The sequence below is a fragment of the Branchiostoma floridae genome, chromosome 3 (genome assembly GCF_000003815.2).
Source record: "Branchiostoma floridae strain S238N-H82 chromosome 3, Bfl_VNyyK, whole genome shotgun sequence".
Taxonomy (NCBI): domain Eukaryota; kingdom Metazoa; phylum Chordata; class Leptocardii; order Amphioxiformes; family Branchiostomatidae; genus Branchiostoma; species Branchiostoma floridae.
The window spans coordinates 21,413,416-21,438,342 of record NC_049981.1 but is presented as its reverse complement, the minus strand read 5'-3'; the positions used below and the strand labels follow the sequence as shown (position 1 = coordinate 21,438,342).

At 42.0% G+C, this 24,927-nt stretch overlaps 2 protein-coding genes across 4 annotated transcripts in view; both read left to right on the top strand.

Moving 5' to 3' along the window:
- Positions 1 to 1,865: 1,865 nt before the first annotated feature.
- The window catches only part of LOC118412124 (adhesion G protein-coupled receptor L2-like), a 64,360-nt gene continuing 41,298 nt past the window's right edge, over positions 1,866 to 24,927 (top strand). Inside the window, exons 1-2 of one of the 3 annotated variants that reach the window (XM_035814770.1) lie at positions 1,866 to 1,971; positions 24,357 to 24,457. In XM_035814770.1, coding sequence (XP_035670663.1) covers positions 24,391 to 24,457 — 67 coding nt within the window. In that variant the 5' untranslated portion in view covers positions 1,866 to 1,971; positions 24,357 to 24,390. Of the gene's footprint in view, positions 1,972 to 13,772; positions 14,024 to 24,356; positions 24,458 to 24,927 lie in introns of those variants that run through there. The other 2 variants (XM_035814769.1, XM_035814768.1) reach the window with 2 other exon arrangements.
- LOC118411743 (early nodulin-75-like) lies at positions 9,736 to 10,338 on the top strand. The gene is made up of 2 exons (XM_035814226.1): positions 9,736 to 9,741; positions 9,961 to 10,338. Exons 1-2 carry the CDS (start codon positions 9,736 to 9,738, stop codon positions 10,336 to 10,338), a joined length of 384 nt encoding a protein of 127 aa, XP_035670119.1.

The window sequence follows — 24,927 nt, the reverse complement described above, 5'->3', positions numbered from 1 at the left end:
ATCTAAATTAGCGTGACACAGTGAACGGACCCCGCAGTGCCGCACCAGCGCTACAAGTGCAGTGAATTACCACCTTTACCGCAGCTACCAGTAGCACTGCAGACTGCCCAATCTTTAAGAACCTTTAAAAACGGACTCGGCGAAACTGACCTGTCAATTGACTTGAAATGATCTCGACGACTGCGCAAATCTTATTCTAACAACCAACTAGTAGGACTGATTTGGATGTTTTGGTAATAGATTGTAAATATTCCATGATCACATTATATGTTTATAATTGTTTGTCTGTTGAGAAGTCCAGGAAGATTAGTGATGTAGTGGTATACCATAAATGTAACTGCCAACTTGGTTAGTAATTCCAGTCTACCTCACTAGTGTCTCTTCTACTACACTAGTTCACGTCTTGAATACAGGCTGTGATACTGTTTTGACATGTATGGTGTATATTTTCAAAATTTTTCAAAAATTTTCCCATCTTGTTGTTTTACCGACCTTTTTTTCTTCTCCCTATCCATTATTTTTGCGGTCTGCAGAGAATGTCATCCATAAATTTTACTTGCTGTGGCCTAAATTTTCATTGTACATTCACTTTACATCAAAGATGCAGAATGTAATCCCGTGTCTTACTGCCGTCTCAGCAAAGATTAAAAAGTATTGCTTTTTCTGTCTCCTCATCCCCTGGGACCAAATAAGAAGCTATAATCATTTCATCATCATTGTGTTACCGGTTCAACTCTATAATGTAGTTTTCGATATTTAGATAGGGAAAAAAATCATGTCTTTTTTGCAATTAGATAAACTACATGTACACCTGTATGATAAGCTACACCTGCCCGTACATATCCATACAGCTGTCATAAGAAGCGAGAAGTCGAACTTGCACAAACTAGCCATTAGTCATTGTAGATGTAGTAAGATGAAATATATTCCTTTTTCACTGTAGTGTAACTGCTGATCTGCTTTATCGTCATGGTCTGTACATCATTGTAAGAGTATACGTGTGCAATTAAAGGCATCCGTCCATTTATTCAGAACCTGGAGGTACCGAGTTCGCATCCCAGACAGGTCCCGATGTTGGGAAAGGCACTTCACAACTATGTCATGCATGCCAAAAACAGTTTTATACTACGCGAGTGTGTGACAACGGCTAGTATTGCTGAGCAGACGAACTGTACACTGTCCGTGTGCGATGGGCTCAAGGCGAGAAGGAGGTCTGTATGCAATGCACAGGGTCAGGTCATACTACCTAGGCAATCAGTTAGAGCTACATATTCGCCCGTCTTGACACATCTGTATCTGGTTTGTACCAGCGTTCTCGGAATCTCGCTCCGTAGAGAAACCGCATTTCTTCTCTCGATTCAGGTGTAAATGCATCCTTCGTTACTTCGCCTTGTGACGTCGTTAAATGGAGGACCCATCTTTAAGGAGAGCACGATTAAGAACCCACCCAAAAATAGTACTTGGGTCCATCCCGGTGCTATTAGTGGATCAAATAAATCTGTCCGTAAATTCAGTTTGTATTGTCTTGTCGTTAAGTTCTTGCGTAGTTTGTCATAGTCTAGAAAAGACTGACTGACAGAGAGAGAGAGAGATTGTACAGTATTTGTACACTGTTGCAGTATTTGTATGCGTTACGCCATGAGTGATGTTGTTTACCAGGAATGTAATAAAGGAAGGAATATCCCCGTGTTACTATTAACGTCGCCAATCAAGACCCTCTCCCTCCTACGCGGTGTACCGAATCTTCACCAGGACACGCACGTGCATTCACGGCCTGGTGCGCCCCTGGCGGGAATCTCATCTCACACACGTCACACATAAATAACGACGGCAGCATGGTACGCCGCATTCTGTCAGCACACTAAGGGAGGAGGAATATGAAACGGCGGTCAGCGAGCATTCCTGACGAGGAACCACCGCGGTACGGATGGAGTGGTGATCGGAGCTGTTGTCACCAGTCCACGCGTCGAGGTAAGATTTGCTACAGATATTATTAAGATTTCGGACGTTTGGATTTAACAGTTGACAGGAGACAGAGTTAGAGGTGCAACTTCTATCATATTCTTAGACGAATTAAAGCAGTTCACGGGTCTAGTTTCGAGGGAAGATTTCTGCAAAATTTCTATACTCCTGTCAACTGTAAAATATAAATGTATGAAATCTCTAAATATTTGCACTGCAAATATTTAGAGATTTCATACATTTATATTTTACAGTTGACAGGAGTATAGCTAGAGTAAGACTAAGAGAGTTAGAAAATCAAAGCGAATTGACGGGGCAGCAAAAACATGTGACTTAACTCCTATTTTCGGTTTGTTTTCAGTGCTTAGAATAACATTTTTCTTAAAAATTTAAAAAAAAAACGCTGTTGATTACATGCCTTGGCTTGCTCGTTGTGCCTTATAAAACTAGCCAGAATACTGCAACAACGCATATTCAGTTAACCCGTTTAACACAAACAACCATATTGTTGGAATTACGCATCTTGTGGCAGTTGGTGACTTTAATAAGAGAACGTTGTAACAAATAGCTCGCCCCGGAGGATACCAATAAAATGTCGCGAATGTATCGTACCTTCTTCGCTATATGTCTCCCTACATATCAGCAGCAGCAGTGGCCGTTCTAAGGAGTGATTTATAGTTATTTTCCCCTCTCATGTTGTCTATGTCGTTTTTCTTATGGATATACGCAGCAGTGGTTCAAGGATCCGACAGGAAAGCATTGACGCATCCCCACAGGGGTGATATGAGAAAACGATGCCGTAATATTAGTTTTTTTCGACATGTAAATGAGGCAAACTACAGTATATGTATTTATCTTTCAAAGAGGAGGACAACTCTGGTCCGTTTTCACGTGGAATATATAGATATATGCCACGTTAAACCATCGGAGAGGTTTAGACACGCTTTCCCTTTTACGCAGTGTGTTTGACTAAATCGCTAGCAAGATAAGTTGAATTTAGTTCATCTAGATTTGCCAGTATATATCTATATATATTTTGTCTACTGACGTTTTTGTTTTCAATGATTTCTTGGGGCGGGCGTAAAACAAAATAAAGAAATAAAAAAATGGCGAGATCAAAGGTCAATTAAGATAAACCAACAAATCCTAATTAAACAAGGATAACTTTATTAATTATATGTTCGTCAGTAACAGTAAAAACTACACGAATAATGTATACCTGATGTTGTTGGAAGACAGACGAGAAGAAGGGGTTGAAGAAAAAGTATTCGTTTGTTTGCACATTCGGATGTTATTCTGTACATAATGTAGTGAAGCCATCCTTTCTTTCTGATATCCTGGATAATTTGTGGCCATATACATGTACATATATACTACTCCATAACGACTGAATGCGTTTCAATTATACATGACCTGTTACAGTTTATATGGTGTATTTTACGGCCCCTATCGTTGCTTACTCCTCTAGATGGAGTACGAAATACAATCGGGGCGCGGTGAGAATACACAAGTAGCCGATCGTTAAGCTCGCCATATAGTGGGCACTTTATAGAACTATCTTCACTATTGGATTCAACCAGCAGAATTTGCTTGACAGCAGAATCAGCAACAGACAAGGTAACTATTTATATGTCCACATCGCCTGGTGGTTTTAACCAAGGGATCGATTCAGACCGAATTAAAAACTCCATGATTCAGCTAGCAGTTTGGTGTTTGACAGCCAAATCTGCAACAGACAATGTAGTCATTTATGTTTCCACATCGCCTGGGTGGTTCCAACCCAGGGGTTCAATTTAGACCAAATTAAAAAGTCCTTGATTCAGCTAGTTGTGTGGTGTCTTAAATTGGAATCTGCAACAGACAATGCAGCCATTTATATTTCCACATCGCCCGGGTGGTTCCAACCAAGACCGAATTAAAACCCCATGATTCAGTCAGGTTTTAACAGCAATGAAACGTTTACTCGGTTTTTACATCACATCGTTGGATTTAAGCAATGAGGTTCAATTGAAACTGAATAAGAAAAAAAAAACTCATTGATTCAGTTGGTGTGCTAGACAGTCGATTCTGACATAGACAATGTAACGGTGTGTATACCTTGCATGTGTGTGCCAATCATACCCAAGGCCAAATTACAAAGGAACAGACAGCTGCAATAGCGTACGAAGAAAATTTCTTTTCTATAAATCTGCATTCTACATAAAATACTGAGGGGGGGGGGGCTGCGACTTCTTCTTGGGGGCCAGTGTTTTAATGATAAATTGGATTTGTGATATTATCCAAAATGGAGTATTTTTAGGATTTAAGATAATACATATTCACCTTGTGGATGTGCCGAGACGGGAAAACCCACGATCAGGTGATCAAATGTTAGTGAGGTCACGTGTTTGTAACTCTGACGAGTTAACGATCGAATGTGATTGGTCAATATTGATCCTGAAGAAGGCCACAGGGGTCGTTGAAAATTTGAACCGTGTATACTTTTGTGTCAGAAGAATGTTCAGTATTGTACTGTGATTACTACCAATACAGATGGGTTTTAAGATGAACTGTTCATCCATCCTAGAGTACCGTACGTTCAACATCACACACTTAGCCTTCATGGAACGTCAGACAAACCAGTCAATCTATACCATGGCTCCATGGCATACATTTGGTAAACTTTCGGCAACAGTGTGCTAGGGAAATGGAGATTTGTCACCTTTCTGTGGTGTAAATGTAATGATACAATTATATGCATATTGACACAATTATATGTATATATAAATTCTGTCAACCTAATGTCAACTATCAAATGAAACTAACAAATACTCGGTTGGTATTGGTTGGTTGGATACCTGTCAATAGAACTGTTCTGATTTTATCTACTCTGTTTCAGCTTGTAATTGTGAAATAGCTCGTTAAAGTCGTCTTAGGTCGAGTGTCTTACTTTTGAGACATTTTATCTGCTCAACACAACTCGTTTCCGTCAGTAATACCTAGGTATAATCTCCAACTGCCTTTCAGTTAATCTCGGTAATCCCCTGAACCCGACGTGGTAAATTGGCAGCAGCAGGAGATGATTACACCCGCGGTTTCCATCAGTGTACAAAGCGTTAACCTTTATACAACATAGACACAGCACGGGTCACGATGGAGGAACTCCGTTTTCTCAGGGCTTTCTTTCAAGGATCACGTAATATCTTAAATATGAAATGGTTTGTTTAAGCCGGTGTGTTACGCCGAACGGCGGTTATACCGACTATATAGATACAGATACAGATGCAGTTTCCTGGCGCTGTGTGACAAAATGTTCTGGTCGTGACAGGGAAGGTAGGCATCATTCATAAGATACACAATTGTTCCGCATAAATGTGCGTGTAGGGAAACCTACCGCTACCATAACTGCGTTGTATGAGGCTGTTTTTTCTTCAATTGTTTTTCTTTTCTTTTTCAGTTTTCATAGCTATGAACATTATACATGGGTTTGCCTATATCCCCCATAATTGGCCATTAGATAAGGACATTTAGTCTTTTGTCTGTGTTTCGTTCCCGAGACACCAAGTCTACATAATATTATATAAGTCTACCTTTTCATGGGCTTATGGTATTTATCACGAACCTTAGATTTGGCGTAATGTCTAACGATCTTGGAGGGAAATCAATGATATCTGCCTGTGTGTCAAACGGTACGAGGTATATAATGGTAATAACCAACACAATACCAGCCATCATCACATTGTCTCCACGGAATACACCCAACCAATTATATCTGATATGTGTATATCCACATCAACTTCCACGTTGACAAGTCCCTGAGAAAGAGATTCTTTCAGCGTAAGGGAAGGGATACATATGTCACAGTTTGGTGCAATAAGCATTCAATTTAACGTTACTTTCCAGGATGTTCTATGTTTTAAAAAAAAACAAATGTTGTAACATTCAGACAGAATTTCGCACAGTTTTAAATCTTACATTTCATATCTATCGCATCTGCTTCGTCATCTGCTAACTGAAGATAATACCAAGAGGAAACCTATTAGTAAGTACTATTTGGGGGAGGGGGTACAGCTACAGCTACGCAAAAACACTGCTTTCTTCAACTGTGTTAGACTTTGCCTACACAACGAATGATTCTTCCTACCCAAGACTGTTTTGTATTCTAACGTTAGCAGTGCCATACATCAGGCACGGCTCGCTTATTTTCTGTGGGAGCAGATCATCACGAGTCGCGCCGCTGCTGGTCTGTGTAGTTATTCCCCACCTAAGGCGTGTTTGGCAGACTTCAAGGCTTATGGTCCCAACATCGCAACATCGTCTCCATGGTAACCAGCATTAGAGGAGCTTGCAGTAAGTGCAAAAGCATCAAGAACGTCGGCAGGGCTGCCATCTCCGTCTTGAGGTGGATCAGCTCCATGCTATAAGAGACTGCCGCGGTCTCCAGGTGTATTCATCAATGTAGATAGACTTCTACTTTCTTACCCCAGCCGAGATCTCAGAGCGCTGACCCTGGATCTGTACCCACATCGTTAGGTCATCCGGAGACCGCACATGTCATATAGTACATAACTCAAACACTAGCCTAAAGAACTTGCGCTTTCTGCAGCCATTCGACTGGTCAAGTTCCTAGTAGCTTAAAAGCTACCCCTCAATCGCAATATCCTAATCCTGTTGATTTGATTGCTAACAAGGAACAGTTATTGCCAGACACAGAACTAAGGTACGCCAAGAACCGAGGTGTTGGTGGCTGTGATGGTAGCTCAGAGCTCTTGGAATAGGAACCTTTCTCTCGAGTTCAAAGCGTAACGTTAGACCTATACGTCAGGAGAATTCACAACATCCCAATCCTGTTGATTTAGTTGCTGAAAAAGAACAATTATTGCCAGAACCATGGAGTTGGAAGCTGTGGTGGTAGCTCAAAGCTCTGTTGGTATAGCTCTTGCAATGGGAATGGATCTCCCGAGTAAGAGGCGTACACCTTTAAGTCAGGAGAATTCACAACATCCTAACCCTGTTGATTTGCTTGCTAACAAGGACCAATTATTGCCAGACATAGAACCAATGTACGCCAAGAACTGAGGTGTTGGAGACTGTGATGGTAAGTTGCTCAGAGCTCTTGGAATGGGAACCTTTCTCTCGAGTAAGAGGCTTACAGCTCTCAATCAGGACAATTCACAACAACCTAAGCCTGTTGATTTAGTTCCTTACAAGGACCAATTATTGCCAGATATAAAAACATATTGTCGGGGACTGTAAAGGTAGCTTAGAGCTCTGTTGGTAGCTCTTTGAATTGGGAATGGGTCTCCCGAGACGGAAGATCGCGACTACAAGCTCGCAGTATTCGGACATCTTTTTACGGTAGAAAATGGTTTCATTAACAGTCGAGCAAATCTACAAAGATTATCAGCTTAATGCCTTTTATTGCTTTTCACGGGGACCAAATCAAACGGCCGCTGGTCGATGCCTTTCCGTGGTGCTGAAGATCTAGGTGTGATCAATATAATAGCTGACATCTGTTTTAATCTTCGTTATTGCTTTCCACAAGGACGTTTCGATACCGTTCCACTCTCTTTCTGTTTATTTTTGTTTATGTATGTGTGTGTGTGTGTGTGTGTGTGGTGTGTGTGTGTGTGTGTGTGTGTGTGTGTGTGTGTGTGTGTGTGACTGTGTGTCTGTCTGTTTACCATCATAACTCAACAAAATGTGACCGGATCCTCGTTGGTGGGTAGGGGTCGGGAAAAGAAAGGCAGAGCCCCCCAGCGGCTATCTACAGTATTTCTTTTTCCATTTTGATATCTTGTGTTCAGACTGAACACGCTATGATCATGATTTTCGAGTGGTAGATAGCTCTCGGGACAAAGTGTAAGCGGTGTAAATTTGGACCTCCTAGTGGCTTTTTTAGAACTTAAAGGAACCGACTTGTTTCATTTTCACATCATGCAATAGGACATCATGCAATAGGAGTATACAAAAAATACAGGACAGCAATTGGCTGTTCATTACTCCATATACCGATGACCGTGTGATAGTTTACGAGACAGTGTCGCTAAAAATAGTTGTGCCACGATGGAACTCCTCAGTATCAAAATTATAGGAGACGCCTTTGCTGTGTAGTTTTTTTAGAACCGCTCACTCAGTTACTCACTCGCACACTCATTCATTCATTCACTCATTCACTAATTCACTCATTCATTCACTCACCCTCACTCAGTCACATTCATTCACTTACTCATTCACTCAACTCTCAATCATTCACTCATTCATTCATTCACTCCCTAATTCTTTCACTCACTCGCTCACTCACTCACTCACTCACTCACTCACTCACTCGCTCACTCACTAAATCCTTATTTCCTTATTTGTTGACATTCACTCTCATACCCTTCCACTCACTCATCCACTCACTCACACACTCGCTCACTCTAGCTTCCTCGCTCCCTTCCCCCTCTTTCTTCACCGTTTCCTCCATGTTTCAGTGTACCGCCGCGTGATACATGCGCTAGTTCCACCCAGCCTAAGCAATCGTTGCCGCTTGAAGGGTTTTGGAGTGCGGAGGTTGATTTGGCAGAGTTTCCTATTAACGCCTGCCCTTTGGCACCAGCCCTACACGACGTTAATTACCACAGCGGCCAGGGTATAATCACTGACGGCTGAGGGCGACACCTTTTTTTGATGACTCTTCAAAAGTACTCGAGGCGCTACAGGCACTGCATCCTGTATCTCAAATTACCAGGAACTTCCGAACGAAACTTAGATGAGCGATAAGCCAAACCCCTTCGAGGAAGTGAAGAGATTGATGAGTTTGCCAGCGGCCCTTAAGTCCTCTAGATCTTTTTTCAAATCCTCCCACGATTCGTTATAAGTATTATTTAACAATTGAACTAGATTTTACAGTAGACGGCAGCGAGGTTAATGATGGAAAACTACTGGCCGTTTTCATTCTTTATCAAGACCATTTGCGATATATCTAACCCGATGAATGTGTATGAGGCCCCTACTATACCGTTGATGTCTATCTTGAGTGATGCCGTGTTCTTTATCATATCTGGAAATCGACTACATTGTCTTACTTCCAATTTCGTTTCCTAGGAGCGCAGATTCCCATCAACTGTTCAGAATAAATGTCTCGTTAACTTGGCGGGTCCTCGGTAAATGGGCAGTATTGATTGACCCAGTTGCTAAAAAGGTTTGTGAACCAACCGATTCATTCTTTTTTACCTCCGTTCGTTTTGTGAGATGTGAGAGTAGATAGATAGAAGTGCCGGGATTAATGTAGTCTCCATCCCAGAATAACTGCGCTGGCTATAGGAAGAATAACTTGCCGTGGGAGTTGGGCCAACATTTGCCCGCGAGGGGGAAACGTTACCCTTCCCGCTCGCCAATCATTCAGCCTACTTTTCTCGGATTCTTTCATCCATGCCTCCGTAGGAAGGGTTAGTGGAGGGTAGTATTACTGCCCGGAGTGGACATGTTGTTTATAACCTCACACCTTGCGAGGAAAGGATGTTTGTACTGATAGCATCACAGGTTGCGCCATATTTTAAAACACTCTGAATCAAGGTTGAGCCATAATTTTCAACACAAAGATTGGACTTACTACAATTTTCGACTGTCCAACTCCAGTCTTCGTCCAGAAATGAGAACTCCTTCGCTTCCGTGAGATCATGTTATGCATAGAGAATGCGTGATTGCGAGAAGTGGATCACATTAATTGCTACCAACACATATGAACTTTGTAGAAGATTGCGCAATGTGTGCTTTATTTTCTGAAGACACTAGCGTGTCACAACCGCCATGTTGGTAATTGGTTGAACTTTGATTAGCAATTCCTGATAGCAAGGTGCTCTTGCAATTACGGTTGTTGATTTAGACTCTAAAGGTTTGCACAAAGCCGACCATAGCTGGCATAGGTCCGACCATCAGTCAACCATGTTTGGCGGTAGGTCAAAAGCAGTCTAATAAGTCAAACCTGACTCCCAAGCACACTCTAACCACATTTGACGTACTGCCAAACACCAGCCATCCACCAGCCACCCACCAGCCAACCACCAGTCAACCACCAACCAACCACCAGCCATCCACCAGTCAACCACCAGCCAACCACCAGTCAACCACCAGCCAACCACCAGCCATCCACCGGCCAACCACCAGCCAACCACCAGTCAACCACCAACCAACCACCAGCCATCCACCAGTCAACCACCAGCCAACCACCAGCCAACCACCAGCCATCCACCAGCCAACCACCAGACAACCACCATCCAACCACCAGACAACTTCCAGTCAACCACCAGACAACCACCGGACAACAACAAACCAACTACCAGCCAACAACAAACCAACCACCAGCCAACCACCAGCAAACCCGTTTCAAACGTCCCGTCCACAACCGAATGAGTTGAAAATTTCAAAACATTCGGCTGGTGCAGCTGTACGTCAGACAACCACGCCGAACACCAGTCGACCTAACTACCAAACCACTCCCAACTACGGTTGGTGGGAGGTCGTAGTCTCTACCAGACTAACTACGCTGGCCATTATAGAGAGAATAATTTGCCAGGAGAGTTTTGCTACCGATGAGTCGGTCGGTCCAGAGGGGAAACGTGAATCTAAGCGTGGACTGACTCCCCTGGCCAATGTTCCGACTTTTTGCCGAATTCGACGATTCCTGTAGCCCCGTGGGTGGGTCTGGTGGAGGCTAGGAAGGTTGGGTGGCCGTGTTCGGCAAGGTGTAACAGCCTTATGGAACCAAAGACAGTAACGTGCACTCACGGAACGACCCCAAGGTCCATGGATCGATAACACTTCTGAACTTAAATCATTGTTCGAGTGAATTTAAAGTACCTCTAGAGAATATGCCCTGTATGCATTGATGGCGCTTCCTGGGCTGGAAATGTGAATAAGGTACCGGTGATCTTGACACGTCTTTGCATTACACCGCAATTTTCTTGGGTCTAGAAATTTTATGAGGAGCATAGTGGCAATATGTTTTATTTGTCATCGTCATCATCGTCGGTTGACGTGATCACACATGTTCGCAGATGTTTACACACGACGGGGTTATACAGCCCCTTACGGGGTGACATACCCTTTCGCTGGCTAATTACAAGACGGGGATGCGCTAAGTCTCCCGTCCGCGTGAATTATGTAAATCACCATGTGGCTGATACGAGTTTTATTTGTATTGTCGTAATTGACTCATTCAGAACGTTGTTATATTATATTCACACAATGTTAGAAGATACTGAGTGACATCTGCAACTGAATTCTGATTTTTCCCATAATGGTTAGCAAATGTAAAGTGACGAACAATGAACATTTCCAGAATCTTCGAAAACGCGAAGATTCGTGGACCCTTCTATGTCAGAGTAAGGAAACTGTTATGTATCGGACATTCCGCCTTCTCCCCATCGGCCTATTTGTAAGCCTGAAGAACCTCCGAGAAATGCAGATCCTGCCTTCATGGCCCTGGTGAGAGATGGAGCCGCGGCTTCTGTAGGATATGAAAGGGCTGGAAGAATAAGTTTAAGAGCTTGGGTCGGGTTTATGTCTCATCCGCAGGGTCAATGCTGTGTTTTACTGAAGAAGCAGGCGGCTGAATGCCCCTTTTCTTAGGCCATTTGATTTGATTACATGGACGACATCCACGCGCGCATAAATTTTCGGCCGTTAAAAGTTTTCCACCATGCTTTGAATTGTACAAAGCAGCTGTAACATACAGTAGATTAAAAGAAAAGTATATCGGGAAACATACACTAATAATGTCAACGTCAATTCCAATGCCAACAAAAGAACACTGTGTAAACAAAAATGAAGAATCTGCTGTTCGGTGTTCAATACTCTGTGTTTGTCATTTGTTCAGCCTTCCAGACTACTTGGATTTCATTATAACTGCAACATTTTTGTCCAAACTTTTCTTATTCGCACGCTTGCATCATTTTGGGGATGACCATAAGATGTCTTCCATATATTAAAATCAGCATGGCCTTGGGTGCCGGGACTAAGACATTTATTGCCATAAATTACACCTGTCACCCTGACTGCAGTAATCCTCTGCATTGCTAGGAAGCACTGCAGATGCACTGATGAAGTAAAGTTGTGCGGTTGGTTTGTCCACATGGTCGGTTGGTTGGTCGGTTGGTTGGTTGGTTGTTGGGTGGGTTAGTCGGTTGGTTGGTTGGTTGGTCGGTTGGTTGGTTGGTTGGTAACAAGTTGGTATATTTTTTCTATAGCACAACGTCCACGATTATTTTGAGTCACATTGTGCTGGTGGTTTGGGTCTTGTATTAATGAACATATGGTTGAATTTCCCCTGCAACATCCTCAGAAATTTCAGTTAGTTTCTGATAAACATGCCGTAATGTTCATTTGGTTTTAGGCATGCAGGGCTCATACCCTTACAAAGGCAGTCATGGCAGATAGCCACACTTTGCAATACAGCAGCAAGCGTAGCGCTTTCCTCGGCAAAATGGACGACAGTTTTACCAACGAGCTCTCATTCAAAGCTCCTTGGTTTAACACTGCTTTGCTAGGTGGTATCAGTATTGTGACCGACGGTGAAACTGCCTTTACATCATCTCCATGGCCAGTTTTGTCCATTGTTTATTTTTTCTTTTAGAGCGAGTTATCGCGAGTTTAACACATTGATTGTTAAAGAGAAAGCCTTAGTCATGGATTCTATAGCAAATTTTGTCCATTGTTTTTCTCTTAGAGCGAGTTATCGCGAGCTTTACACTATGTATAGTTGTTACAGAGAAAGCCTGAGTCAGTTCGGTGGAACGCCCTCATCCCGTTCCGCTTGTGAGCAGTTTTTATCGCCGCCGCCAGCCCGGGGTTTACGTCGTGTGTGGAGAATCTGCATTTTCCACGGCAGCCTCCCGCGGGGGGTCACGTGACGTGGGAATAAACATGAACCATTATCATCAAATAGGTCCCTTACAGATACTTGTCGAAGAAAAGAGTGTATGAAAAATACCCGGGGCAAACCGCAAAAGACGGCAATGATGTCCACATTTGCATGTGGGGCACGGACGGCTCTCAGGGAATAGATGAATGCCTGCCAGCATTTATCCATTTATGCTGCTTGTATGAGATGTGAGGCCATCCATTCATTCAGCCAATTGAATGACACTTCGCCGCCTAGAACTGAATAATAGCCAACGACCAAATTGACCCCCCCCATCCCAGCCATTTGTGTACGCCTCCTTTTCAGAGAAATTATTTTATGAGAAAAAAATATAATTGGCAAAGAAATACCTCTACTTCTACCGATTCAATGACCCTAGAAGCATCTAGAACTAAATAAAATCATAACAGCGAATTGTCCACATAAAACCATTCATGTACGCCTCCTATTTAAAGAAGCATTGTTTATTTTATGAGCAAAAATATTCATAATTTGCAAAGAAGTGTAATTACGTTCATACCAATAGAATGGCAGCACATTCTTAAGTGAATAACACCATGACAGATAATTGTCCTCATAAGCAGTCTACGGCCCCACTGAAAAACAGTGCTATGCCAACGAGACGGTTAAATAAAATAGAAATAAAATTAAATTTAGATAAAATATCTCTATATGCCCCCCATCCGAATAAGTCTCATAAATCATTTTACGAGAACAAAATATATGTAATCAGAATTTGCAACAATGGAGTATCTTATTCTTCCACATCTAGCATTCTAGTGAATGGCCTGATGTTTCATCGCACGTTTTTCTGACGTAGACAAATAAGATGACGCACGCTTCATATGAAAGCCAGAAATAGAAGCGCGGGTAAGAAATCGTAATCAATAGAAGTGCACATCATAATACACGCGGACCAGCACGGGGAAAAGCTTGTAAGACTGGAGTCAGCGAGTACGCGGTATAATTGAATGGGGGAAGACATATTGAAAAGCCATGGATGGTTAATCCCCTGAAAAATTATTCATGGAGTGCGCATTGCCCTGTATATAATTGGAAAGGGAGATCTGTGCCTGGGTATTTTGCTTCCGGCAGTCCCGCCGACAGGGTACGGGGATCTATACCACCACCCCGGCGCGTGTCCTCCATCTTTCTTGCCAGATTCTGTGCTCCCAGGTACGTACACACCATTCTCTCTCCATCTCTCTTCTCTTCCCAACCAATATCACACAAGGATATAACAGCTTCCTGTTTATTAAGGCTTCAAGGTACACGTAGGCATTCATACGGACGTGAATATTGTAAGCAGAGGTAGCGTGTTAGCGTTGTTGCGCTGGCTCTTTCATACTGAATGTAAGTCGACTGTTTTCATACCACGAGAAATCACCAGAATCCATCTATCGTGAGTGTTACAAGCAGTACACATTAAGCTAGGGATAAACATAAGGCTAGGTATGGACTGGTGGGACTGGGGTGCATTTCTGCATACATGTATCAGAGGGATTCGGCGTCAGACGCGTATGGCAGGGGACCAGGCATATAACGTTATGCACCGTGCAAATCTCTGTTCACCGATGTCTGGGCATTCACTCCTTGCTTCACTACACGCTTTACTCTGAACATTTACGACAAGCAAGAATCATTGTCATTATGACACAGCTATCTGCGTATTTCATCAGACAAGGCGCTCAGGTGTTTCCTTAGATACGTGAATGTCTCATGTGTGTTGGTTAAGAAAACTGACAAAAATAGTCTATATAGTGGCTACAGTAATGATAATAGAGAAAGGATCTCCAGTGGGAGGTTCTGTACGTTAGAATTGTAACGGTGGTTTCTGTATATAGTGATACGTATTTTTTCTAGACGCAAAGCCGGTTCGCGGAATAACATGTATTCTGATCGCATGACCTGCTATGGCCTAGGTAATTGTCTCGGCCGGGGAAACACAGTTATTCGGATGCTGGATTTTAGTGGAGGCTTCTGTTTTTATAGAGTATTTCAATATACAGAAACGCTCGTCATATACTACAGTTTTTAGGATCTTAGATGTGACCCTACATGTTTTTTCACCGATGGCAATGCCATTGTTTATAGAAGAGTAGCGTTGCATAAGCCGACTTATTTGACTCATAAATGCCCAAGAATAGATCTATTCATTCCGATACTGTCATCGCAAAATGCTACCTTTTAAGCAGAGCTCGAGACGGGATTGGCGCCACTGTTTATTGAGATGCTTCGCAATGCAGGAGAGAATAGACGGTGACACCCAACACTTTGTTGAGATGAAATGCGTTTCTCTCTGCGGGGCGTTTACTAAGCCCGAGGCCAAAGGCCATTTCAAACACTTATAAGCTGACAAATTCGTCAGACGCAGATCTCTAAAGTTGATACTCGCAATGCCCTGGCAAAGATGCATGTTTATGTATGTGCGTGCACAGAGGACACAGGGCATAGCAGGAACGTTGGCATCTAGACGTGTACTGTTTAAGTAACGGTCTTCCCACTAGATGTTGCAACCGCAGAGCGACTTAAGATTTGACAGATCATAGATTCATAGATGCTGAACAATGAGGTTTTAGCAAAAACTCCTTGTTACGAACGAGTTTTTTAAAACGTTTTGTCTGTTTCTTTGTCTTTTGAATTATACTTGTACATCTGTTAAGATCAAGAGTCACGCAAATTCTGGTTGCTTTATCGTCGCTCGAAGATCACCATCTAGTGAAACGCGCCTTATACCCCTGTCACATTTGGCAAAAATCGATCGGACGACGATTCTGCGGCAATCGCCTGAGCCTTGCTTATAATAATTTTATTGCACAACAATTGTACAAGGTACAAAGTATGGCTTATATATAACAGGGACGGTTTTCAGGTGAAAAATACGCGCAACCCTCTGTCGATCTTAAATATGGCCGATCTTCCATCGATACGCCCGAAGGTCGTGGATGATGTGACAGAGGCATTGAAGACCAGCGGGGTGGACATGTCCCTCCCTCATCACCCGCACGCCGCCGGATATGAACGTTACGGCAGGCATTCCTGTTTTTATCGATCTGCGGTGCTTTGCGCTTGTTTTCACTGGGAGGAGGGCGACCTCCTACCTCTTAATATGGATGTTATGATTTCTATTCACGCCGTAACCACTGGGGGAGCGCTGCTTGCTGCATTTTGCATCCGCCAGATTAACATCTAACCCAATACAGGAAAACCATACGGAAACAGCCCAAGGCAAGAGAAAACCTTATTGTACGTTGTCCCATAAGGATAACGAATATATTTGTAGGTTCTGTTCGTCTTCTTTTGTCTTTAATCTAGGAGTAATGTCCCTTTGTAACCCTTTACTACCGGTTGACCTCAGAAGGCATTAGGATCCAGTTCAGGGGCCACACGTTTTGTATCGGAGAATGTTTTGCGCTTTGAAATTACAGGACGTTCTGTAATTGGCCGCTTTTATTCTGTACCCAGACGGACCACAGCATGTTCTGCATGTTGTGCACAACAGAGTAGTTTAAATTGTACCCAAGGTTTCCCTCATCACAATGTACATTATATTTCACCCCTGGATGTTCTGCACTACTGGGGGTGTTTCACCATGCCACGTTGTCTACATCTACCTAGATGTTCTGCATGGCAGCATATTCTATATTGCACCCCTAGTGTTATTCATCACAATGTGTTTTATACTGCACTTCTTAATGTTCTGCATCACAACATGTTCTACATTGCACCCCGATGTTATGCACTACAGTATCGCAGTGTGAGTTATACTACACCGCTTGACATTCTGCGTCACAGCGTATGTTATACTGCAGCCCTGGTTGTTTTCCATCACATCGTGTTTTATATTGCACACATAGATATTTTGCACTATGACAACGTTTTCCACATTGCATACCCAGATGTTCTGCATCTCAGCATATTCTAACTTCACCTCCAGATGCTCTGCATCACAGCGTGTTCTATATTGCACTCTAGATGTTCTAAACTCTGACAGCTTTTTCTACGTACATTGCATACCTAGATGTTCTGCATCGCAACATATTCTAGATTGCACTCCTAGATGTTATATGCACCACATCGTGTTTTATACTGCACACTGTGATATGCTACTGTATGGCATGTTCTATATTGACATTGCACTAATCTTGTGTTATACTACACCCCTAGATGTTCTGCATCGCAGTATATTCTATATTACACCACTGGATGGTATGCACCAGTGTTTTAGACTGCACACTTTGATGTTTTGCAATACGGCGTGTTGTATACTGCATATCTAGATATTTTGCATCACAGCCTGCGTTTAATATTGCACACAGCGTGTTTATATGGTACACAGCGTGTTTTATTGTTTAAACTGAGTGCTTCACCAGTGGTGTGTGTTTAATACTGCACTTTATGCTTGATCGCTGTGCACGGGAGTATGGAATGATTGCGAGCTGGGAGCCCGAGTTGTGATTGCACTACAAATTTAAGAGGGCCAACGTTCGCAAGGGAATACAAAGCGCTCTCCTTTATATCTGCCCGCGCTGAAGAAGACTGTGGTTTAATATTCCGCCTGATTATGTGACCATCTGTTACATGCATAACGTACTCTTGTACAGACGATGATACCAGTTGAAACAAAGGGTCATCAAAATAGATCTTGTAGAACGATTATCGTGTGGAAATAGAGGCCTTAAATATCAGCATCTAATACTACGTTAAAGCAGGCGATAACATACCTAGATAATTTTTCGACTCGTGGTGTTGATCTAGAAGGTGAAACAATTCATCTGAAACATTTTGCACAGATGGTGATGTGATGACATTCTCATGCTGATTTTTAGAATTATCACGTATGCCAGGCATATATCTACATCTGCATCTATCTATCTATCTATCTATCTATTTGCACATACTCAGAGCTTGTGTGCAATAAGTACATTGTGTAGAATTTAGTACTACTCATGGTGTCTTTACTATATCTATCTATCTACATCTATATCTGAGATAGAGAGAGGGAGAGAGAGAGAGAGACGCCTGGCCGCTATCGTTACCTAAAATGGCATACAGACAGATCGTAACACGTGGGCGTGAGGGTGTGTCGCCTGTCTGGGCCAAGTTTGGACTCCATGGAATATTGCCAAACAAAGACATGCACCTAACGCAATTTAAGCGACTTAACACAAGCACAGCAAGAGCTCATAACTCGGTGAAATATTTGATTTTTTGAAAGAAGTATGGAAATGTCGAACACACGATGGTGCTTCAGAAATGATTCAAGAGGTCAACTTGAACTCAACTCAATCACTCATAAAGGCATGAACAACAAATTGAGATATTTCAATCTCGGGGGGGGGGGGGGGATATGCCTTAACCTTCGTGCCAAGTTTCAACTCATTCGATGAAAAAATGAGCCTGTTATAAAACCATGGTATTACTTTCTGAAGCACCCTCGCATTAACATAATCCATACATTGTAATGTTCAATTTCATTCAACATGTCACAAGTATGCAAAAATCATGATCATTTACCACTAAGGAATCGAGACATTTTGCACCAATCATGTAATTCTTACCGACAAAGACTATTTTCTTCAGACACTTGTATAATCACATGCTTGTTGACCTCTGATATGCAATACAGAAACTCTCATTACCACAACTGTTATGGTCTGCTGTGCAGCTAACTGGCTTTAAATCTATTTAAGTATCGGTATGTACGTGTGTCCTTTTGTGAGCTGTATGTGTTTTTTTTATAGCTAAAATAAAGAAATACCACCCCAGCCCCATTATAGTAGTCTCATGTGGCCAGTTATTATCTTGTCTCAATTTATATCACTATTATTATTTGATTATCCTTTTGTAACAGTAACACATCCTATGTGTTACTCTTCTTTGTTATTTATTGATTAACATATATTTTGTTTGGTATATTCTCAGGAGGGCATAGTACAAGCTGTTTACGGTTTTCCTTCCTCCTGCACCTTGTTTTATGCATTCTTTTCTGTATTGGTTTATGTATTTTGTTGTGCGAATAAATAAATAATCAAACAAACAAACAAACAAATAAAGACAGAATTAGACGCTTGTAGTTTCTTCTCTTACAGCACCGTGTAGTAAACAGTAATTGCCCCGCTATTCCTCACAGTCTCGACAATATAAACTCCCCCGTCTGCCGCCCCAGTCAATCACGCCGTATACACCAGGGAAATATTCAGCCCGTATAATTATTACCGGGGTAATAACTGCCGGGAACCGAGTTTACCTGCACGTACGGTCGTTCAACACAAGCGAGGGCCCACTCGTGGTTTCTAATGGTCTTCATTAGTACCAAGATTGTTTAAACGTTATAATCATTAAGTAGAAACATGAGCGTAAACGTTGGTGCAGGAGACGATAGAAATGGGCGTGAAAGCGATACATGAAACTCGTTAACATTCGATTTATATTTGTATATTGTATAACGTTACGTTTGCATAATAGCGTTCTTTCGTCACAACAACATGTGAATACATGTATATTGTAATTAAACGTAAATCTGTGTGCTAATGTATGTAAGTATGGCTGTGATTAAAGGACATTGTTATCAGATAATTTCCAACCTGGGGACATTATACACAAAACACAAATTGCGTAAGATTCATTTTCCACCGGAGAAATTCATTCTACCGAGCGTTCTATAAGTATCCTATCGCTCGGCCTTAGCGACGCCGCAAATGTACCTCAGCTTCGGTCATGCCCCGTCTAGTAACCACATTTGGTAAACATAACCCCCTCCCCCTTCAAGCAAGATTAGGTAACTCCATCTATGTTCCCCGGATGTAGATTACAGGTCAAGCCAGGCCATCTAACAGCTGCAGGCTCGATACTCCATTAGTTAATGGGAGTTTACTCTCTCTTCAATTGTCAGAATTCGAAGGTAAACATATTGTTATTGCACTGTTTATTCTTCCTTACCTTCTTCTCTAAGGTACCGGTTTAGTAGCAGACACCCTGTGTGTTCGATTGCATGATGTAGTGTTAAGTGGCAGGACAGAGCTGGAGAGGCCTATCACCCTGTATATTAACGGTTTTTAGTAAGAATAAACATAGTAGCAGTTTGTTGGGCTAGACAGTGTGAAGGTGACAAAAATCAAATGTGTACTTGCTTGGAATATTAATTTGTATTTTGCATTTATGGTTTACTGTTAGCTTTGGTTCTACCAATTAGTTGCTGACCTTCAGTTGGTTGTGACGTCTAGATTAATGTCACCTTCGGTGGCAAAGACTTAACTATACTGTTAATCTAATAAAAGGTCCAAATTGCCAACAAGGTTACCGTCAAAATTGGTTGTGCCAGCTGCTGCAGTATACTTTCCGTCAAAATTGGTTGTGCCAGCTGCTCCAGTATACTTTCCTATCTGGTATATAGGCTATCGCTAACGCTGGCTGTGTCATGTTTGTTGTCAAACTAAGATATTTGGTGATACGAAAGCTAAGTAAAAGTAATTTAAAGTAGACCCATAGCCCGTTGTGGCGTTTTGGTCCGTAGGAGCAGTGCTGCTAAAGCTGCTTATTAAGTAGAAAAAGTCAGTGAGTAACTGCAAATCAACAGACAAATGACTGAATACTCAGTTTCCATTCGATAAAAGAGATGTTTTAAGTTGCCACGTTGCTAAACTTGCAAGATATCAATGTCAATTAGCTAGCGGAAGACGCTTCGCACCATCTGCTCAGCGGTAATCTATATTCCACGTGCTTCAATTAGATATCAGTATTTTACTGAAAACTCAATCGTTTTTGAGTAGAGATAAAATGAGATAAAATACCCAATTTCCTGGCCTCATCTAAGTTCGGGGAAGTGACAAGCTCTTTTTCCTCTGGAGTAAGAAATTGAATTGATAAATGTTTCATCATCTAATGACTAATAAGGAAATGGATGGAAGAATGGGTGGGATGAACGTGTTCAGGAAGATCGATGCAGCCCACACAATGGAGAATCATTCTGCCCGTAAAGCACTTAACAGTCAGGAAATATTCCTTTTATATGTTGCGATCAATGAGAATTTTGCTCATGGACCATAAACCCGGCTCATAAATGTCAATACAGATAACTGAATTTACAAGAGACAGATGATACAGCAGTACTGGACCTGGAGATAGGTACGTTTTACGATTCGGGTGTGTTTTCAAAGATGATCAATCCATGCGCTGTCATCATCTGTCATATTTACAATCGGAATAAAGCTGTTCAAAAGAAGAAGGTTCAAAATGATCAATCAAAGCAGATGGTGTGTACTTGCGCTTCTATGGAATTCCACTTTGGTGTTTTGTCTAGGTGAATGAAGTCTCGGCCATTATCACTAAACCAAATGATCAAGCCCTGATCCGTCATCCTTTGTCACGTTTTTAATCGGAATGAAGCTGTTTGCAAGAAGCTTCAGAAGCTCAAACGATCAAACTAAACAATCCATACATTCACCACATTTACATACCGATTTCATAGTGCCTTGTCTATGTGAGCCAAGACTAAACCACTACATAAAAATCTGCTAAGTCGGCTTTATATTTCCTTTACTTGAGGGTTCTGTTGCGTATTTCTACCCAGTTTTAAGGCGTTGATAAAGTACCATTTGTTCTCCATTTGATCATTTGTGTAGAGTTTTATTCCACTACCTGTTTCACGAAAAAATTTATATGTTGGATAGAATCTATTTTCGGAAGTACCTAGAACGCTAAAGGTCCCAAAGAGCCATCAAATGCCTTTTAGTAATCACCCAAATATATTTTGTTTATGATGCTTTGGTTTTCTTGTGATGTATGCTGTCCACTGGTGTCTCTGACTGAATGTAACACGTTTTGTTTTTGCTTTGTTTCACATGCATGAGAAATACCCCCTTTAAAATCAACTCTCAACACTTGTAGGGGCTACCCATCTGTTTTGAGATGATTAGATAAATAAAAAGATACCTAAAGTCTCATTTATTCAGTGTCTTCCAATGGTCTCTTACTGAATTTTCAAGCGCTTCGTTTCAATGGCCACTCAATAATTTTCAACGTCTCTAAGTGATGTTTCAATGGTTGTTAAGATCTTCTGGCCTCTCTCTCGATGATTTTCTAAGCCTTACAATGGCCCTTCCCAAAGGTCCCTCCAAGATTTTCAAGGTCTTCTAATGGTTTGTTTGTTTGAACCTCTGTTTGTCCATGAAAGCTCAAATCGGCCCGCAGGCTGCTTTTCATTTAGGTCACAGGGGAAGCTATAAGAGTCCGACAAAGCATATGGTGGTTGAAGAATCTTCAAGCTCTTCCCATGGTGATTTTCAAGGTGAACCAATGCTCATTTGATAACCTTCAATGCCTTCCAATGGGCCCTCAATGATTTTCAAGGTCAGCCAATGCTCTTGTAATAAGGTTATAACTTTCAATATAGTCTAATGGCCCCTCAATGATGTTCAAGTTCAACAAATGATCTCCATGACCAAAGACTACTGGTCCTTCATCAGCTGCCTGACGGTCTCCGATGATTGCATGTGGAGTCTGGAGTATCCGAGTTGATACAATCAACAACAAAAATTCGTAGTCTCCAAGCAGAGGTTCGGTTCCAGCTGTTTTTTACGTGTTTTCGGGCATTTTTGTTAGACTTCCTATTTTGTACCGTTTTCTTCGTGTCCGTTTGGCCGGCGGACATGAAAGAAAAAGCCACGATGAAAGTGGTACAATATAGAAAGCCCGACAAAAACGCCTTAAACATGTCAAAAGCAGCCGGTGCGTATGCATAATGCATGGCAATCCTCATGTCAACCCTACACAAACCTTTCTGTGTATAAGCGCCCATTTTATATAGCCATTGGTCACACATGCCAAAACACTGGATGCTAGTTCACTCGCAGTGGGGTGTGTTCAACTGCAATACTTTCTCATAATTGCTGGGTGCTAAGCAGTGTATGAAATTAACGAGTTATATAAAAGGCAGCATATACCTCCAAGCAGATCCTATGGTATACGTAGCATACTACTACTACTACTACTACTACTACTGTCAGTCAGCCTATGCAGACTATGACACCACGCGAGAACAATGACAATGTATACTATAATACGAAGAAAGTGTGCAAATAAAAAACAAAATACATAAGATATCATCAAATGATGGCAGAGGTGTGAAGTGGCTTAGGAGTGTGTATGTGTGCCCGTCTGACTCCCTTTGGCCGGTTATATTCCTTGGCCAGCTTTGATACTATCTTATGACACCGTAGGATCTGCTTGGAGATGACATATACACCAAGTATCAAGCATTATCCTACCGCGGTTTGCCCCTAGAATGCAAGACGAACACTAGATACTCCCTAGATCATTCCGCCTGTGTACCACTGACACAGGTGCAGAATGTAATTTCTAAGCCGTTCCTCGAGGGGCGAGACGAACACTCTACTCCCTAGATCATTGCACCGGTGTACTTTAAAACTGACACAGGTGCAGAATGTAATTTCTGCCCCGTTCCTCTGACGTCCCTGACATCTATCGTGCATGCAGGCCTGGGGGCTACCACAGCCACGTGCACGGAATATTCAACACCTCCTGAAATGATGACTTGGTGATTCCTCCATCCCATCCAGCCTGGTGGGCACTCGTAGCATGTACCTCTACATCTTGCGAACCATCACAGATACTGCATTCTAGGCAAGGGACTGGGGGGTTTCCAGTAAGAAATCGTACCCGTGATAAAATAATCGCTTATGTGCTTGAATAAAACATGCATCATGACCCAATGAACACGGTTCAATTGCCTGAGACAATCTCAACATCTCTAAGAATAAGATAAAGATTGCCCTTGGCGTCGCCGGTCCGCCCCACCGTCCCATTGGTGCGGTAAGCTTGACGTATCCAGACTTCACGCTTGGCAAATCTTCTCCCTATTCATACAAAATGGAAGCGCGTGGCTTTTGCAAAGGCAGATAACGCTACAGTCTTTCCTGTATATCTTGAAATGAATGCTTGATACTTTGATACGGGCACTGTTGACGGTACATATCTTCAATATTGTATTAAAATCCTTGACATTGAAGAGCGGTATCTGCCTGTCCGATGTGCATTCCGAAGCAGTTTATAAGATACCGTGTATTACTGTGCCTCCTATTGCTAGTGCACTGCCATGTATGACCAGGCACGTCATAAATCATGTGGTGTAATTTAGTGTAACCGCTACGACCAGCGGGAATTATGACTAAACAAGACAAGAACTGTCTTCAGTGCAAGATAACCACGTAAATCATGTGCTTATTGGCTTGCCCACCTTCAAACGTGCCTTACAGAAGGATATGATGCATGTCATTCTGCTTCTCAAAGCTTTTCAAAGCACCTGTCTCTCTTCCAAGTACCTTAGTTGTATGATAATGAAGTGCTTAATGTGGATAAAAGAACTGTAATTCAGGAAGGAGGCCGTCCGGCTATGACGCACGACATAAATTTTCTTCAACAGAAGGTAATTCTACATTTGGAAAGAAAAATAAAAAAAAAATACATCTCTCTGCATTTCCATTTACAGGGTTGCATTGTAAGGATACTAGCAGAGGACTGATATGATGTGGAGGACAGTGATGGTAGTTGTTCTACTTTCGTCTCTTCACAGGATACATGCCAATAAAGGTAATCAGTTTAACTTTTCTTTTGTTATCAACGAAAGTGAAAAGCAATGAGAGTAGAAGACTGGAAAATAGGCAGGACTACTTTCCAGAAGTACTTGATGACGAAAACAACCATTAAGCTTGTGATTAAGACTTTTAGCGGCAAATGTAATCTGCAAATGGAACCAAACGTGTGATCATTAAACGACAACAGAATAGATACATGAAACGAATAGGACACAATGTGATTACCATTAACAAATTATTACAAACTGAGCGATCTGCTTAACTTACATAAAGAATATTAAACTGGTCTCTGACTAAAACAAATACCAATTTTCGAATCACTCTGGACACGTGACTTGTCTCGCGTATGACATCAGCAATGAGTCAAAGGTTGCTAGATACCGCCCGTCTCGGTTTATAGAATATTTGTGCGCCCTGCTGTAAATGGCGTTCTTTCTTCTTTTCGAAGATTCTAATTATTTTAGT